The sequence below is a fragment of the Podarcis vaucheri genome, assembly GCF_965113315.1.
Source record: "Podarcis vaucheri genome assembly, chromosome: 14".
Taxonomy (NCBI): domain Eukaryota; kingdom Metazoa; phylum Chordata; class Lepidosauria; order Squamata; family Lacertidae; genus Podarcis; species Podarcis vaucheri.
The window spans coordinates 22,973,117-22,990,381 of record NC_138752.1 but is presented as its reverse complement, the minus strand read 5'-3'; the positions used below and the strand labels follow the sequence as shown (position 1 = coordinate 22,990,381).

Below are 17,265 nucleotides of genomic sequence, written 5' to 3'. Positions count from 1 at the left end.
CGTGACTCTTCACTAGACACACACAAACTAAACATGATGCATTCACTTGGGAAACGGGCAAGAGGAGGAGAGAGAGAGATAGAAATAACATAACATAAGCAGTGGAGGCCAGGCCACTAGGGTGAATGGGGCTCTGCCCCACCAACTTCAGCTTGTCCCCAGGCAGCCTCCACCTGCCCACCTTCTTACTTACAGACAGTCCAGAGGGTGGCACCAGATGTCAGCATCCGCCTCCTGGCTGCGTAAGGTAAAGGTAAAGGGTAAAGGGACCCCTGACCATTAGGTCCAGTCATGACCGACTCTGGGGTTGTGGTGCTCATCTCACTTTATTGGCCGAGGGAGCCGGCATACAGCTTACGGGTCATGTGGCCAGCATTATTAAGCCGCTTCTGGCGAACCAGAGCAGCGCACGGAAACGCCGTTTACCTTCTCTCTGGAGGACCTATTGATCTACTTGCACTTTGACGTGCTTTCGAACTGCTAGGTTGGCAGGAGCAGGGACCGAGCAACGGGAGCGCACCCCGTCACAGGGATTTGAACCACCAACCTTCTGATCGGCAAGTCCTAGGCTCTGTGGTTAACCCACAGCACCACCCGCGTACTCAACATAAATTTAAAGCAGTGCCGCCCTGCCCCAAAAAGAACCTGTGAAGAGCATTGAGAAAACTAATCCCAAAAGCTATGAAGGAAGCTTTTTTTCTGATTCAGAACTCCATTTATACCTGTTCTGTACAAAAGCATCACACAGGCAAGCAAATAGCTGTTTTCCTGTTTGAAGCAGCATTTCCCAGGATTTAAGTAAGAGAACGGGGGATAGCGCGGAGTGGAAGAAGCTTTAATGTGTTTCAGCAACTTACGACATGGTGGCAATTGAACTCCTTCATCACCGAAGCCTCGTTCAGAAACTCGATCCGCTCTCGCATGCTTGCCGACTCGTTGACTGTTTTGATGGCCACCCTGGTTTCTGGCTCATCTTTAACCACACCTTTCGCTATCCCTTCATACACCATTCCAAAGGAGCCCTGCCCCAATTCTCGGCACATGGTAATCTTTTCCCGGGGTACTTCCCATTCATCTGGAACGTACACTGTAAAAATCACAAGGAGAACCCGTTTCACAAGCAGCTTTGAACTGAAACGACAATCATAATTAAAACAAAACAAAACAGAGGGCAAGCAACGTCCTTTTCCATTAAAGCATACTGGGATGTTCTGCACTTCATGCTTTTATTTCAACAGTCATCTTACTGCTTCAGTCCTTTGTAATCATTATGTTGTTTAGCCATGCTATAACGTTGCCCCCATTTCACAGATTGGAAACTGACCCTGAGCAAAAACATCACACCCAAGGATGCACAAATGAGCCTACTGCTGAAGTAAGACACAGACCCAAACTTTAGCATGTGGTGTACCTGGCAAGGGAGCATTCTGCAGCAGAGGTGTAATGCAAAAGCATATTTTAAGAGGGTAAGGACACTTTGCTTAGCATCTGCTATGCATTTCAACAGAGGGGAGCAGAATAATGTGATTAAAAAGCTGTAACATGCATTTCTCAACAGAGGGTGGGCATGTAGTGGCAGCCACCATTACAACACACTCTGGGGGGAGGGGGGGAATTAAGAGAAGGGACATTTTCCACTCAGCTGGTGATTAGTTAACTTTGTAACTAATAATTTGCACATGTGTTTTCTTATTTCCTCCTCTCTACCAATCCATTTTCCTTTTGTATCATTTTTTAAAAGTGTAAGCCTGAGGGGAGGGACTGTTGCTGTTGGGTATTTTTGTGATTTGAAAGTCACTTGGGGAACTTCTTTTGGCTGAATAGGAAGATTATTTTTTTATTAAAAAAAAAAATACACGAGCAACACGAAACTCCAGGTTTAACTTCCAAGAACAAGGCCAAGATTTCAACTCCAAAACATTAACATTTCCCTGTTTTCTTGGATGCCAGAAAGCTGGACTGGATTGCTCCAGGATGCAACTTAAGAGCTATAAATCCTAGCTTACTATTGGAAGGCGCAACCTCTGACAAGTCTTCAAAACGCTACAGCCTAGCATTTAGGGGGGGGGGAGAAAGGTTAAAGGTTTCACTACAAATAAAAACTAATGCCAAGTGTAGCTGAGAAAGATGATGAGAAAGATTTGAGAAGGAAAGGACCATAGCTCAGCAGCAGAGGTTCTGCTTTTCATGCAGAAGATCTCAGGTTCAATCTCTGTGTAGGACTGGGAAGGCGCTTTGTTTAAAATCTTGCAGGGCTTCTGCCAGGCAGCACAAACAATACTGAGCTAGATGGAGCAATGGTCTGATTTGGGATAAGGTAGCTTCCTATGTTACTATGATAGCTGAAAGATACGGTTCCCAGAAATCTTTTAATTATGTATTTATGTTACTATTTTTAAGTATTTTAAATATCCTTCAACATGGGGGGTTGTTTGCCTCCCTGGGCTCTTTTAGGAGAAAGTGTGGGTCAGAAATTTAAAGAATAAATATAAATCAATATATACAAGAGGCCTGCACTGTGCTTTTAAGAAACATCACCAAGAATTTAAAGAATTGTTAAAGTTCACTTCAAATGATTGTTTGTATAGTTTTTATTCGTGTTTAATGTTTTATTGCTGTACAGTAATGTGATACTTCATACTATTGCAATACAGAAATACTATTAGGTTTTCTTTAAGAACTTTCTGACCTACCTTGACCTTTAAAAAAAAAAAAGCTTGAGAACCCCTCTCCTCAGCCCCCCAAACTACTTCTTTGCCTGAGTGACAGTGAATGTTGTCCTTACAACTGGTTCACATAGAGCTTCTTGTGACTCCACCTCAGACTCTGCATTCACTTTTATTCCAAGATGTTGCTGTCTTAAAAGGAGTCAGAAGTGGAAGGCCTGACTTACCATCTGAGGCGCTGAAATATTCTGGGTTCACAGAGGCATAGAGCACTCCGTTTCCAAGCCTGTCGCTGTTCCTGTTAAAATGCAAGAGGAAAGTTCCTTATTTCAACACACATATTTTTTTTAAAGAGAGAGATAAACATTTCACTCTATTCTGGTCCTCTCACCTTTGAGTTCTGGTTTGTGACTTGCTTTTCACACCCACACCCACCCACCCACCCCAACGGAAGCATTTGGCAGGTTGGGAATCAATTGTGTTACTTCCCAAATATGCCTATGATCAATGACAAGACTTATTGAACCTAGGTTAGCTGAACAAAATAATAACAACAGTAACAGCAGCAGCTTGAGTCAATCAATTATAGCAAGGTGAAGAACACACAATGTATTTGTCCTTGTCTAGGCTAGTATGACAAGGTTTAACCCATTGTGCCTCACTACAAAATCTATCAGGAAAAGGGCAATATTACTTTCTGACTTACTACATGCTGGCTGTCGTGTTATTGTGAGGATGTTGTTGTGAGGATAAAATGAGGAGAGGGAGAATCATATATGCCCCCTTGTGCTTCTTGGAGGAAAAAGTGTGATATAAATGCAATAAATAAATACAAATAAATATCAACCCTCACCTCTTTTTATTACAGACATACAGCATGATGAGCAGCCCTCCAATGATCAAAATGACAGCAATGGGTAGAACAATAATCAGGTGCAAGAAACCCCCGTAATTCGGTGCTGCAGCGATCAAAACAAGAAAGTAAATAAAAGGGTGGTGATTATTCATGTGTGCATCTCTACTGCTGCACTAGCTAGTTAGACCTATCCGAAACATAAATAGCTACTGCTGGGCAAACTTTATATATATATTATAACACACACACAGAGAGAACACAGGGCCACCTAACAGAGCGTTCTTTTTACAAAAGCACTTCCAGATGATCGGTATTTTGGGGTACGACTCAACTACATATCAGAAAAATTCAAGCTGCACTATGAGAGCTGATTTGGAGGTCCTGTGCTACAAACCTGCTTCCTGAAAAAGAGCAGAGGTTTTATGATAAAAGGAAGGTGATTGGGAAATGGCACTGGAAAGTGTGGGATAACACATGCTTTGGCACTATGTCATTTAATCTCCTTGAAAATGCTCAATTTAACTTCCTTGCAAATGTTATCAGAACGAACGCTCAAATCGGGATTAAGGTTCAACAAGCAGATCATCTGGAGGAACCCCAAGGGTGGCTGGCTGTTGCTCCCAAGGAAACTCACACGGAGGGGGGGGGAAAGAAAAAGAAGACACAGCTCATCTGCTGTTTCATTTACAGTATCTGCCTTGAAACACAGACATTCTAATCTGGGATAAATATCCAACCATCCATTTTCTGCAAGAAGTTCAGAATCTTAAATCTAAAGAACACACAACATATTGGGGGGAAAGCAGTTACACAACCAGTGTGTCCATTATTTCCCTGCCCACCAGTGAAAACATCCTTACTTTTGGGCTGCACATAGAATGAGATTGCCTCAGTCCAGGATCCGTTCCCAGCCAGTGACGTGGCTTGAACTCGGACAGAATAATTTCCAGGGTTCAGATGTGTCAGTTTGGCTCCTCGAAGTTTCTTGTATTCTTGCCTTGAAACACATTCCCGCTTCTCCTACAGAAGTTTTTTGGGGGGAGAGAAAAGCAGTTAAGATGGTTTTTATTAATGCAGCTTGTGCATGCAGGACACTGAGACTTGAGGCTCTGTAACCCGGAGGACAACTAGCAGAGCTTCTTCAGATGAACTTGGCGACTGGGCTGGGATAGAAGTGCTTAGGCAATCCTTAAGGTATCTTGGTTGTTCAGGGCTTTGTATATAAACACAAGAACCTTATAAATTGGGTTGGATGAAGAAGACCTATAATCCCACTTACCTCTCCATTTTGCCCATATTTGATTTCATACATCAAGATCAACCCATTGGGGCTAACCGGTTCTGGCCACTTGAGGTATATAACGTTTTCTTCCTTCCCTTCCCACGTTACTGGCCCTGGAATGTTATCAGCTCCCTCTGCGAAAAGATGCGTGCAAGAGTCAATGTCAAGATTTGAGGCAAACAACATACCGTGGTGTCACTAAAGTCATAAGAACATAAAGAGAGCCTGTTGCATCATGCCAGCCAGGTGCCTAAAGGAAACTGGCAAGCAGGACAGGAGCACAATATCACTCTTTTCCCGCATGGCTTCCAGCAACTGGTATCTATACCCTTTTCAGACCCACAACATGCATTTGGGGACCCATTTCTTAATTTTTTACTATATATTTGCCTGCTGGTAGTGCTCCTGCTATGACCCACACTGAATTAGGCCACGGCCTGGTTCCCAACCCACCAGTTGAAGACCATGTTCAAAGCCTGTTTCGGGGGCCTAATCCAGCCTGCCGCTTGCTTTAATCCGGCCCCTGTGGCAATTTATTTCCTGGGGTAAAATCCTAAAAAAAGCTGAACAACTTTGGACGGCCCTCACACATGTTCACTTCCTCAAATCTGGCCCTCTTTGAAAAAAGTTTGGACACCCCTGGCCGACACTCTACAGCATTGGTTCCCAGTCAGCTAATTACCAAGCCACAGACTCCCTACTTTTGAAAATTTTGATATTTCTATGGTAGTTACCTCTACAAAGCAATTTTTTCAACAAAATGCGGGGTAGCCCCTAATAAGCAAAGTATTTTATATATACTAAAGAACAGACTAGGGCTGAGCGATATCTGATTTTTGACACTGTGATATATCAGTAGATAAATATTCCGATATTCCGATATATCACGACGCCTGAAATGGGAGATCAGCTGTGGGGATGAGGAAAGGAGCAGTCGCAGAGACTGGATGGGGGGGGGGGAGGAAGTGGAGTCACCTCCACTGCATGGTTTGAGTGGGAGGGGTGCATTAAGCTGCCGTCAGTGGGGCAGCCAGCGAAGATGCATGTCCACTGTGGCTACTGCTGCTTTACCATTGACTGAGAAAAGCTGCTCTGTGCCAGGGGAAGGTAGTGCCACGGTGTCTTGAAGGGCAATCAGCTGCCCTGTTCTCCATCAGTGTGAGGGGGAGGTAGCGCCTCACAATCAGCTGCCCTGTTTCCCCTCAACATGAGGAAAGGCAACTCAGATTAGCAGCGTTACCAGCTGAGATCACTGTGCGATATTGGCAGTGCCATGAAACCAGCAGCCTTGCTCTCCCTGACACAAGAAGCGATGTATTGCTGGGTCAAAATCGTTGTGATTTTTGGCCAATATATTGAAAAATTGCACAGCACTAAAACAGACCATAAAATTTTTGATATTACCATGCAAAAATGACAAATATTTAGTTGGAGGTGACGCAAGAGATGGGGCCATGGACCCCCTGGGTGTGTTCCGCAGACCCCCAGGAGTCCCAGGATCGCTAACTGGGAACCATTGCTCTACAGCGTGTCAGGCAGGGTTCTCTCCCAGGCTAGGAGAGACCCCTGCCTGAAACCCTGTAGAGTGTCTGCCAGTCAGTGTATAACATTGGTCTTCAACTAGCCCTACCTGGATATGCCAGGGATTGAATTTAGGGGCCATCTGCACGCAAAACAGTTGTTCTACACTGAGCTATGCTCCTTCCAGGTTGATTTCAACACAGGGAGTTAAAACTGCCTTTTGAAAGTGAGTCTGAGATTACAACGTTGTGCCAGATTTTTGTGGGTTTTTTGTAAGATGCTTTGAATGCAGAGATAAAGATGGAATTGTTCTTTTTATTATGATTAAGGAAGGAAGGGGAGAATTTAAGCCAGGTTTCAAAACAATACCTGAAGGCATGGTTCTGGCAAAAACAAAGTTAGAGGCGCTACAGCCGAGATTTGCAGCTTCATGATTGCAGCTGTGGATGTCAATACGGTAGAGCGTGAAAGGCAAGAGGTGGGAGATAAGTGTCCGCTCCCGGCCTTCCACTTTGCTTTCGAAGAAGGGAAACTCCATATCAGCCTCCTCAGCATCTGATTCATTGGCAAAGTGCTCTGGGGCTGTGGCAGTCCTGTTCTTGTGAGCAAAGGTCGTGTTTGCAACAGGCGACAGATCCCTGCGCTTCCGGTCAGGCCTGGACAGAGAAACAAGAGAAGTCAGTGAAAGTGAGATTAGCATCCCTCTTTTATAAGGAGGAAAGCAAATTTAAGAGACCCCGTTTGTAGCCAGAAGTCACAATGTTTTGAGAGAAAATAATGAGAACCATTAGGACGATTAAAGAATGACAGATGTCCAAAGCTTGCATGACGTCCTGTTCAACAGAACTCTCTGTTTATAGGTGTTGTCTCTTCCGAGTTAAATTTCACATTGGTGATTCATCCAAGCCCAATAAAACACATTTCACAGGGAAGAGAAACAGAAAGGAGGCAGCTGAGGGCAGAAATGATATAGAAAACACTGTGGGAAAACAGAATCACTTCAAACTCCATGTAAAGTTCAGCAATAGGACAAGCAATCATCAAGGAAAGAGGCAGATCCCATCATTGCATGCTTGCAAGAAAGCACTGGCGAGACCTTTGCTCCACATCTAGCTCAATTATTGCCTGCACTGGCTGGCAGCTGCTCTTCCTTTTCGGTTAATTTTTTTATTTGCAAATTAAACAAAGTAGAAAGAAGAACTACAAAAGAATAAGAAAGGGAAGAAAAATAATACATTAATAATACTAATAAACCACCAGCAGCTCACATTGATACAATGACATCAGTACATCCAACCTACAAGAAATGTATTAAGTTAATGTAAGACCTCCAGCTGTCCAAAGAGGTATCCCCAGACTGACATTTCATCTACAAGAAATATGTTCAAATGTAGCCAGGGAAGTGAGGTCTTCAGACCACTACGCAATAGGGGGTGGGTGTTCATCCTTCCTGGCTCAAAGTGCAAGTCTCTAAGCAACCATAAGGGCCCTCCAGGGCTTCAGCCAGAGAGTTTTCCCCCAGCCCCACCTGGAGATGCCTGGGATTTTATATAAATATTTAGAAATCACACTTATAAAAAACATACAAGGTGGTATACACCACACAAAACTATAGTAAGAATAAAAACATAAATAAAAACACATTGGCTGGTAAACAGAAATTCAAGGCCTGTTTGAATAACACAGTTTTTAGAAGATGCTTTTTAAAAGGCAGGAATGATTCCAACCAAACCTCTGCTAGGTCAGGACTTGCTCACGCTAAAGACTTGGTTTCTATTAAAGGCCAACCGACCCTTAGAGGCATGAGAAACCATAAGAAATGCCCCATTAAGTGGTACTTAAGGATTGAACCTGGGAACTTCTGTGTTCAAAGCAAATGCTCCGTAACTGAACGCCCAGCCTTCTTTAAGGTTTTAGGATAACCTGCCTTGGATAGCTTAGATTGCCACCAGGGTCTCCTTTGAGAGGAAGGGCAGGGTATGAATTTAAATAGTAATAAATAAAATAGCTGGGACTAGACCTAACTGGTGATGTGTTTAAAAGAACACAACCCTTTTATTTGGCATCTTTGGTGCTTTTGCAATGTTGCACGCTCCAGCAGGAGGCTGGAAACGTACTGCACCAGTCTAATAGGGACTGTGTTGACATACAAATTGCTCTCTCCCACGGGAGACAGCAATGAAGAAAAGACAAACAGAGGAGGTGGGGGAGAGAGAGAGAGAGAGAGAGAGAGAGACAGACAGACATGTGCAAGTAACAAGTCGCTTAGAGGGAGCAATCTCACCCAGTTCCTAATCTCACAGTTCCCTGACATCCTGGGTTCTTAAGTCACTTTAACTGCTCAGTGACTTAAAGTACAAGTGACTTAGCAGTTGCATCTCAACTGCTAAGGTTCTTCTAGCATTGAAAAGAAAAATGCACCAATTATGAACACAAGCTGAGCAAAGAGGAGGAAAATATGCAGAAACAGTCAAGGCTCATGCTAGCAAATCGTTCCCACTTGCTTCCTCCCACAACCCAAAACTGCAATCTAGAGACTGTCACAACACCTGATCATTCGCTACCATTTCTTCTAGGGTCAAGATGCTCACGGCATTCTGTTGCTTCCCCTGCCCCCACCAAGGCATTACTCGTGCAATTTCAAAATTAACTACCAGCTGAAATAAGAAATCTATATTTGATTAGCACAAGGATGCCATGGCAGGAGAAAGCTTTGAGCAGTGACTATCGGAACTAAGCTGATGGCTGTGAAAGGCAGAGCCAGGCAGAAGTTCCCCTGGTTGCCATTGGCTGAATTAGTCTGCTCCTTAGATAACTCAGAAGGGCAAGGAATGACAGCAGAGTGAACGGCCCCGAGAAATGAGAGGAAAAAGCCGGAGAGAGAAGAAAAAATGGGGCATATAGCAAGTATAAACTTCACACAACCAGGGAAACATGCACTTATCAGCAACCATATGCCACTATCAGTTCCATCTGAGCCTTTTGATATGCAGGGGAAACAGGCTTTTCCAGAAACCTTATTTTAGTATCAAGTTTTGCTACCCAAGTCTAAAAGCAAATGCTATCTCCAGCAATGCTACTGGGAAATGCTGCTTTTCAAATCTAGGCAAAAGAAAGGCAAACCATTTGCCAGGTCACCTAGGCATCTGTAAGGCCAGGAGTATCTAGCATGGTGCCCTCTGGCTGGCACTGGACTACAAATTCCATAATCCCTGACCCACTGGACTTGCTGGATGGGGCTAATGGGAGTTGGAGTGGAGTCCAACAGTATCTGCAAGCCACCATGTTGGAGATGCCCCATGTTAAGACTATTCTGAAGGCAACCATATGGAAATCCAAAGCTGTGGAACTCTCTTCAAAGGTTCACTAACCCCTGCAAAAAGCCCTCCAATGTGATGGGCAAAGGAAATAACCAGCAGTGGCTCTTTAGTGTGTAAAAAGGTGAATATGGTAGAGAAAGTTTACCACCCTCTCTTGCGTGGGGCCGGGGGGGGGGGGGAGGAAATAACTGGGATACTATGGGTTGCAAAGTATCCCAAAGGAAACAATGTGATCTTGCAGTGAGGTGGGGTAGGAATTCTCATTTTCATTGTGTTACTGGAATGAGCATCTTAGGAATTTTTGTATTGTACATGGTTTTATTTATTTTTGTTTCTCTTTGTTATTTGTCTTGTTAAGTTTCTTTGAGGCTCCCTCCCATAAAGTGAGTAACAAATGTAAAAACAACAAAATAATAGATAACAATACTGAGCAGTTATCTGCTTCCAAGCCCCAATGCAAAGAGATTGGTGCTCACTTTGAATGGCTTGGGACCCAGTTATACGATTGAGCACCTACTCTTAAATCAAGCTGCCTGTAGTCTATGCCCTAACTATGGAATACACACCCCAAGAAGGCCCTCCTGGCACCAACAGAGTCATCTTTGATGTACCAGGCTAAAACCTCATTACAGTGGTGCCCCGCAAGACGAATGCCTCGCAAGACGGAAAACCCGCAAGACGAAAGGGTTTTCCGTTTGCGAGTTGCTTCGCAAGACGAATTTCCCTCTGGGCTTGCTTCGCAAGAAGAAAGCCCATAGGGAAATCTCCGGGGACCTCTTTTAAATGCTGGCGGTGGGGAGCAAAGCCTCCCCTCCCCTCCGGCCTTCAGAAGAGGTCCAGGAAGGCCGGCGGGGGCCGAAAGGCTTTGCTCCCCACCGCCAGCATTTTAAAAGCCGTCCGGGATAGCAGGGAAGCACTTCCCGCTATCCCGGACGGCTTTTGAAGGCAGGCGGGGGGGAGCAAAGACTTTTGCCCCCCGCCGGCCTTCAGAAGAGGTCCTGGACCTCTTCTGAAGGCTGGCGGGGGGCAAAAGTCTTTGCTCCCCCCTGCCTGCCTTCCCGGGAGAGCGGAGAAACGCACTGCGTTTCTCCGCTGTCCCGGACAGCTTTTGAAGGCAGGCGGGGGGGGGAGCAAAGACTTTCGCCCCCTGCCCGCCTTCAGAAGAGGTCCAGGACCTCTTCTGAAGGCACGCGGGGGGCGAAAGTCTTTGTCCCCCCTGCCTGCCTTCCCAGAGGCTTTTAAATCGCCCCGGACAGCGGAGAAGTCCTCCACTGTCCCAGGGCGATTTTAAAATGCTGGGGGTGGGAAGAAAAGCCCTTGTCCCCCCCCCCCAGCCTTCAGAAGTGGTCGGGGGACAGACTGTCCCCGGACCTGGTCTGAAGGCGGTTTCCATAGGAACGCATTGACTGATTTTCAATGCATTCCTATGGGAAACCGTGCTTCGCAAGACGAAAAACTCACAAGAAGAAAAAACTTGCGGAACGAATTAATTTCGTCTTGCGAGGCACCACTGTATTATTATTCACTCAGGCACTTAAAAATCTTCATTATTTGATTGACTTAATGATGTTTTCTGTTGGTCATTTTTAAAAATGCAATCTTGCCATTTAAATCCTGTGAAAACTGCCCCAAAGTATAAATTTTGACGAAACAAAATGGCTTTTGAACATGGGGCACATACCCTACAAGGCTCAAGGTAACTGCACTTATTTTTGTTACTAGCATGTAGGAAAGGGGTTTTCGATATTACTAGCTGGCGGCGGAGAGAGAAATCAATCGAAAATACAAAACAAAAAGTTATCTGTTATATATTCTGGAAAGTTGTTCATTCACTATGCATTTGGACACCTCTTAAAGATTCTGCAACATTTTCTGCATGAAGGTTCTTGAAATCAATAAAAAGTTTTTGTGTGTATTTTGTGGTTATAAACAGATGCCATCTTGAATCAGGATGTCAGACATAACTGTCCAACACTGCATTCGCTGATTTTAACCACCAATTTCAAAAGTGCACAATTTACTCATTTCACAGATTTCCTAAGCAATGCTGGGTGTAAGACTGCCCATTTAAAAGTTTTTAAAAAGAAATGAACCCCGTCGAGTGTTGGAAATGGACCCCCTCACCTGGGCAAAAAGATGGCATTATGTAGAAAATTCTCGAAGACTTTTCGGTATTCTGCCTCCTCCTTCTCTGCCTGCTTCTCTGCCTCTGTCTTTGGGCAGGAGCAACAAGGTCCCCTTTCTCCCCCAGAACCCTCAGGTTTGGTAGGTTCAGTTGCTTCCTCGGTATCAATGGTGCCGTCGGCGTATCTCCGAATTGGGACTTTATCTTAAAAAAAAGAGAGACGTGAGAAGAAATCAGAAGCTGAAGATGAACTGAGAAAGAATGGCCCCATGACAGCCTGCTTAAAGCAGCTCCAAATGTAGGAAATTCAAAGGTCTACTGCCTCTCTATTCCCCTTAAAGTGGTACAAGTCCCAATGGAAGGGTTTTAAGTGAAGAGGGGGCAGGAGAACATTTACAAACAGGCAAGAAAATTACACACACACACACACCCCAAAAAAGGCATGGGTGGCGACACTTGGGAAAACAGGAAACTGCCTTATACAATTAGACTTATAACTTAGCTCAGTGTTGTCTGGATCATGGATGGAGAAGCTCAGGGCTTAGAGCGAGGTTAAATTATATTTAGTTTTTATCCAATATTTGTGCCAATTTGTTTGCAGGGCAAAAAAAGACCATTCTACTCACCATGAATGGGATTTCTGGGTCTCGTGGAAGCTGCTGCCAAACTCTGTTATACTGCTATCCAGAGGTCAACAGGTAAAATAGCAAGTTATGTTTATAAACACAAAGAATTCCTACTTAGCTACCATGGATTTACACAACAGTTGAAGGTATTAGGCATCTAGACAAGAGCTTATAGGACTCTGACTGGTCACTCCATTCATCAACTGCTAGCACACTGTGTCTTGATCTCCAAGGGAAGCAGAATACCCAAGCTGGGACTTAAGATCCCCTATCCCGCATCTACGGGGAACTGTTGGAGTAACATTAGGTTGGTTTGGAGATCTTGAAGCAGCTGGCTAGGAAGTGCCCTGTGGCAGGACTACAAACTTTGCTGAAGTTCCCAAGAAAGATTCTTCAATGTATTGGAGGAGATCGGGGTTGAAACTAACTCCTGGAGAAATTCTAGCAGAATCCCCCAGAACCTGATGTAACCCCTCATTTTCCCTGGCAGAGAGTGTTAGTGGTCACGAGACATTCCTGGACTTTGGGGTCAGGGCACACTGCTAAGTCTTGAAGCAGATGGTAGGAGTCTGATTCTACTACTTCAGATTGTCCACTCCATTCATCACCATCTGGATCCATCATCTGAGGATCTAAATGTTGGTCTTCAGGGGAAGCACAGCCCCTTCTAATTCACTACTCCAATTGACAATTGACACCCTCTTCACTGAAGGAGAGATGCTCCGATTCCTGATCTTTGGGGGAAGAAGAGCCCCATGGGACTGAGGAACCCTACGGGAAGGTCACACTCTAGACCATATTTTGGCCTGGTGTGTAGGAGGAGCAGAACTAGAAGGATTGAAAGTGACCTAAGGTTGAAGAGAGGAGGAAGGCATAACTGCATTTCTGGCCAGATCTACCAGCAAAGCCAGTACAATAACTCTGGGTGCAGATCAGGCATAGCTGGAGTCTGGAGCTGTGTGCCAAGGGCAGAAGATGCTGCTGCCAGAGGGAATAGTTTTTGCGAGGGAGCTATGCGCTGCTAAACCAAAACTGTGCTTCTGTGGGATATCTAGAGGACCGCCCAGGAAAGAGGGGGAACTCTCCAAACACTTGCAGAGGGGAGCAGCAAATAGGCCGAGTTGGGGCTTCCTTGTGGCCCCAAGAAAACCCTTCTGCCTCCTTGCCCTTCTGATTGAGCGCATGTCCATAGGAGCAGGGGGTCATGCCAGCTGCTGATCTTCCACTTACAGTGCCCCCTTGGGTGGCAAGGTTGAAAGCAGCCAGGGAGAAACTACTTGCATATCCTCTCTGGATCTAAGGCATTCATTGTACAGCACCTTTAGGAAGGGGAAAAGCTGACATCAAGGCTGAGAAGCAGAAAGGATGGTTGAAGACTGATGCAGTCAACAGAGTAGGGGGGTGTCATCATTAAGTTCTGCTTACAGAGGCTGGGTCTTTAGCCTGTAAGGAAGAAAACTGCAGTGTAGCAGTCATTAGCTCCCTGCATGAGGTGGCTGATTTCTTTAAGGCCTTGCACATATTTAAAGTGAATTCTTTTTTATTTTGCCCTTGCCTGTAGGCTTAAGCATAGCTGAGGGACTGAATTCTCTGCCGCCGCCCCCCCCCCACTTGCCCATGGGCTAAGGCTTAAGCAGAGCTGAGAGGCTGCTATGAGCAGGGACAAGACGGGCCGAGAGCACAGATCAATGGGCTTAAGGCAAGGTGGGAGGCAGTGACAAGCAGAGGAGAGGGAAGACTCATGTAGGTCCAGTGGAAAATGAAAGTAAAAATGGGTCTGGGCGCTTAAAAGCAGAGCAGGAAAATGCTTTGGAGGAAGCCTCACTGGAGCTAACTAACAAAGTTATGAGTAAAAAAGAGGGGGGGGGGGACAGCCAGAAGGGGCTCTAATGAAGGCAAAGGTGAAAGGGAGAAGCAATCAGGGATAATGTCTGAAATTTGAAGATGGAGCCAGGAGTCTTACACGACTGCTTTCGATGCACGCAAAAGAAAAACTGGCTCCAGAAGGGAGAGGGAGGAGCTACAGAGGAATTATTTGTATTTTTAAACTTATTTTGCCTGTTGACTGCCGGATGGCAGTGTAACACAGTTTGGCAGCAGCTTCTATGAGATTCAGAATTCCCATTCATGGTGAGCAGAAGTCTCTCTTTTTTTGACATTTAACTGCCCTGCAAACAAATAGGAAGAAATGTTTGATAATAACCCAATTTGGCAGCAGCTTCTACAGAAGAGACCCAGAGAAAGCATTCATCCCCCATTCATCTTGATTTGCTTGTAGGATATTTACACTTTTCAATACATTTCTCTGCCACTTTCCAAACTGCAAAAATTCCATGTTCTCTGTTTTAAGTGGATTTGTTGTACTAGGATGTCGGAGAACTTTAATCCACTTTAAATGCACAAACCTAAAATTTTGGTATGCTACTCAATCACTCCCATGAAATACTGGCAGTATGGAGGCACCCCATACTACTTTTGCCTCCAGGCAGAGGAAATCACACTTACAAACTTTCCTCTGCATTCTCCAATTACCTGAATAGAGAACTAGAATTTCTCTAGGGTGCTAGAATTTTTGTTCCATTTTTTAAACTTGCACGGAGATTCCTTTTGTCTGTAATATGGAGGAATACTCAAAAACAGTACCTACCAGCTGTAGGACGAAGGAGCGGTACAGCCCATCCTGCTACTTCACTCTACTGCAAGTGTAGACCACACCTTGATGATCTGCAGCAGATTTTGTGAAAAGCTAAACCAGCCTTTCCCCAGCCTGGTACTCTCCCTAAGTTGGTGGACTCCAACTCCCATCAGCCCCAGACAGAAGTCTCCCCCAGTCCTACCTGGAGATGATGGAGACTGAACCTAGGACCTTCTGTATGCAAAGCAGATGCTCTACCATTGAGCTATGGTCCTTCCTTAAAAGACCATATGTTGCTGAACTACATCTGCTATTGACCCCACAATGAACCAAGGGAGATATAATTCAGCAACCAAGGTGTTGCTGAACTGCATCTCACATTGACTGCTGGTAGCAAAGCCAACATTCAAGACTGTTGAGAGTTGTAACCCCACAACTTGGGGGGGGGGGGCGGTGGCAAAAGATTTCCCTGTCATTGCTCTTTGCAATCTTAGGAATTTTCAAAGTGCTAAGATGAGGAGGAACCCTGAAATTGTGTAAGGGCATTTCAACCTTGGTCTCACCTTTGGAGCAGTAGTTGTGCCTATAAAGGTAACTATCCTGAGGCTGCTGTTGCCACCGCACAATGTAGTAGGAGAGGTTGCCATTGGGGAAAGTGGGTGGGTTCCATTTCACAATCAGCTGAGAGGAAGAATTGGAAGCTGAAATGACGTCCAGAGGAACAGATGGTACTAAGGGGGGGGGGGACATAAGAAAAGAAGAAAATTAGAATTCCTGCAAGGTGATTATCACCTCCTAAAGTCAGAAACAGAACGAGATTATATTTACAGAGAAGAAAACCATTGTTAACGTTCTCCATGCAGGGTATGTTGTGAACCGCTCTCAGATCTACAGATATACAAATTTAATAAATAACAATAAAATAATATCCTTGCTCATTCACCAGAGCTAAAGTAAAAATATAGGGCAACATGGCACCCAACATGCACATTCTTATTTATTTATTATGGGTTTAGACTATTAATGTACTGGTCCATTACAATAGTCTCTAAGTGGTGTACAATGAATGCAAAACAATGGAATGGAAATGCCTGCCAACACCTCCTGCCCCATAATTTTAAGATTCTGTTTAAAATTGAGAGGGTTGGCCTTTTTTTTTTTTACTAGGTAGGGGTTGTCTGCTTGAGGAGGGGGGTAATCCTGCTTTTATCTATTTTATGGGGAGGGTTGCCTCTTTTTTGTGGGGTGGAGGTAGTTCTGAGCATAACTAATCCCCACCCCCCATGAAATCGATATTGGTAGGTTCCTGTGGCAGTTGTGCTCCTATGCCTAAAAAGGTCAGCAAAGGCTGTTCCAAAGCAACACAGGTTCATATGCCCCCAAATGAACCTGACACTCGTTAAAGGAACCTGTGGTTCCTTGGGAGCATAATCAATGTTCCTTAATTAGAAGATCAGTTGTGTCAGAGAAGCTTCTCTGAAAGGCAGCCTCTGGCTTCTCTCCCTGTCACAACTGCCGCCTCCAGCAACATGTAGCTCACAAAAGGGGCTTGACTATGCACTGGGATGCACTCTCGGTTCACATGGGACAATGGGGAGGGCCCGAGAGGTCTAATCAGTGCCCCATATGAACACAGCATGCATCTTAGGAGGCTCCCCAGAATGCTACGCCATTCCCTCTGCAACGCACAGGAATTCCTGACGTGCAAAGGGTTCTTTGAAGGAGGGATGTTTAAAAAAACCAATGGCATCAAGGCATAGCCAACTAAGCAGATTAGCCCAGGAAATGGTCTAGATGTACCCAGTGCTATAGAATTGGTGAAGCTCTGTACCTGGATTGGAGACCACTGGGAAATCCTTGTGCACACTCTTAGCTTTCCAAGGAAAAATGGAAACTAGGGAATTTACAACAAATATAATAATTTGTGCTACCTTAAATATGGTCAGGGATGTGCATACTCTCGTTCTTAATACATGAGATTCTGAGCTAAAAAATAAACACATTCAGGACTCTAGTAATGCAAATAACTGTAACATATTTAATTCCGGCTAGCCTGGGAGGGGATGGGGAGTTTAAAGAGGAACAGCACAGAACTTCAAAGCACCAGACACCCTGTTTCAGGAGAAATGAGACTTATTTTTATCACAAAAAGTGTATGTTGCAGAGAATGGCATGCATACCCCCCCCCCATACACAAAGATCCCTGTCTGCAGCAGAACCAGAATCAATCCCGT

At 44.8% G+C, this 17,265-nt stretch overlaps 1 protein-coding gene across 1 annotated transcript in view; it reads right to left on the bottom strand.

The window, feature by feature from the left end:
* Window positions 1–17,265, bottom strand: part of IGF1R (insulin like growth factor 1 receptor) — a 192,441-nt gene that overhangs the window by 15,192 nt on the left and 159,984 nt on the right. The window contains exons 9-16 of the mRNA XM_082198306.1: window positions 15,595–15,762; window positions 11,770–11,974; window positions 6,695–6,981; window positions 4,802–4,938; window positions 4,383–4,542; window positions 3,520–3,625; window positions 2,894–2,964; window positions 858–1,087 (exon numbers count right to left, since the gene is read on the bottom strand). Of these exons, the coding sequence (XP_082054432.1) occupies window positions 858–1,087; window positions 2,894–2,964; window positions 3,520–3,625; window positions 4,383–4,542; window positions 4,802–4,938; window positions 6,695–6,981; window positions 11,770–11,974; window positions 15,595–15,762 (1,364 nt within the window). The remainder of the gene's footprint in view (window positions 1–857; window positions 1,088–2,893; window positions 2,965–3,519; window positions 3,626–4,382; window positions 4,543–4,801; window positions 4,939–6,694; window positions 6,982–11,769; window positions 11,975–15,594; window positions 15,763–17,265) is intronic.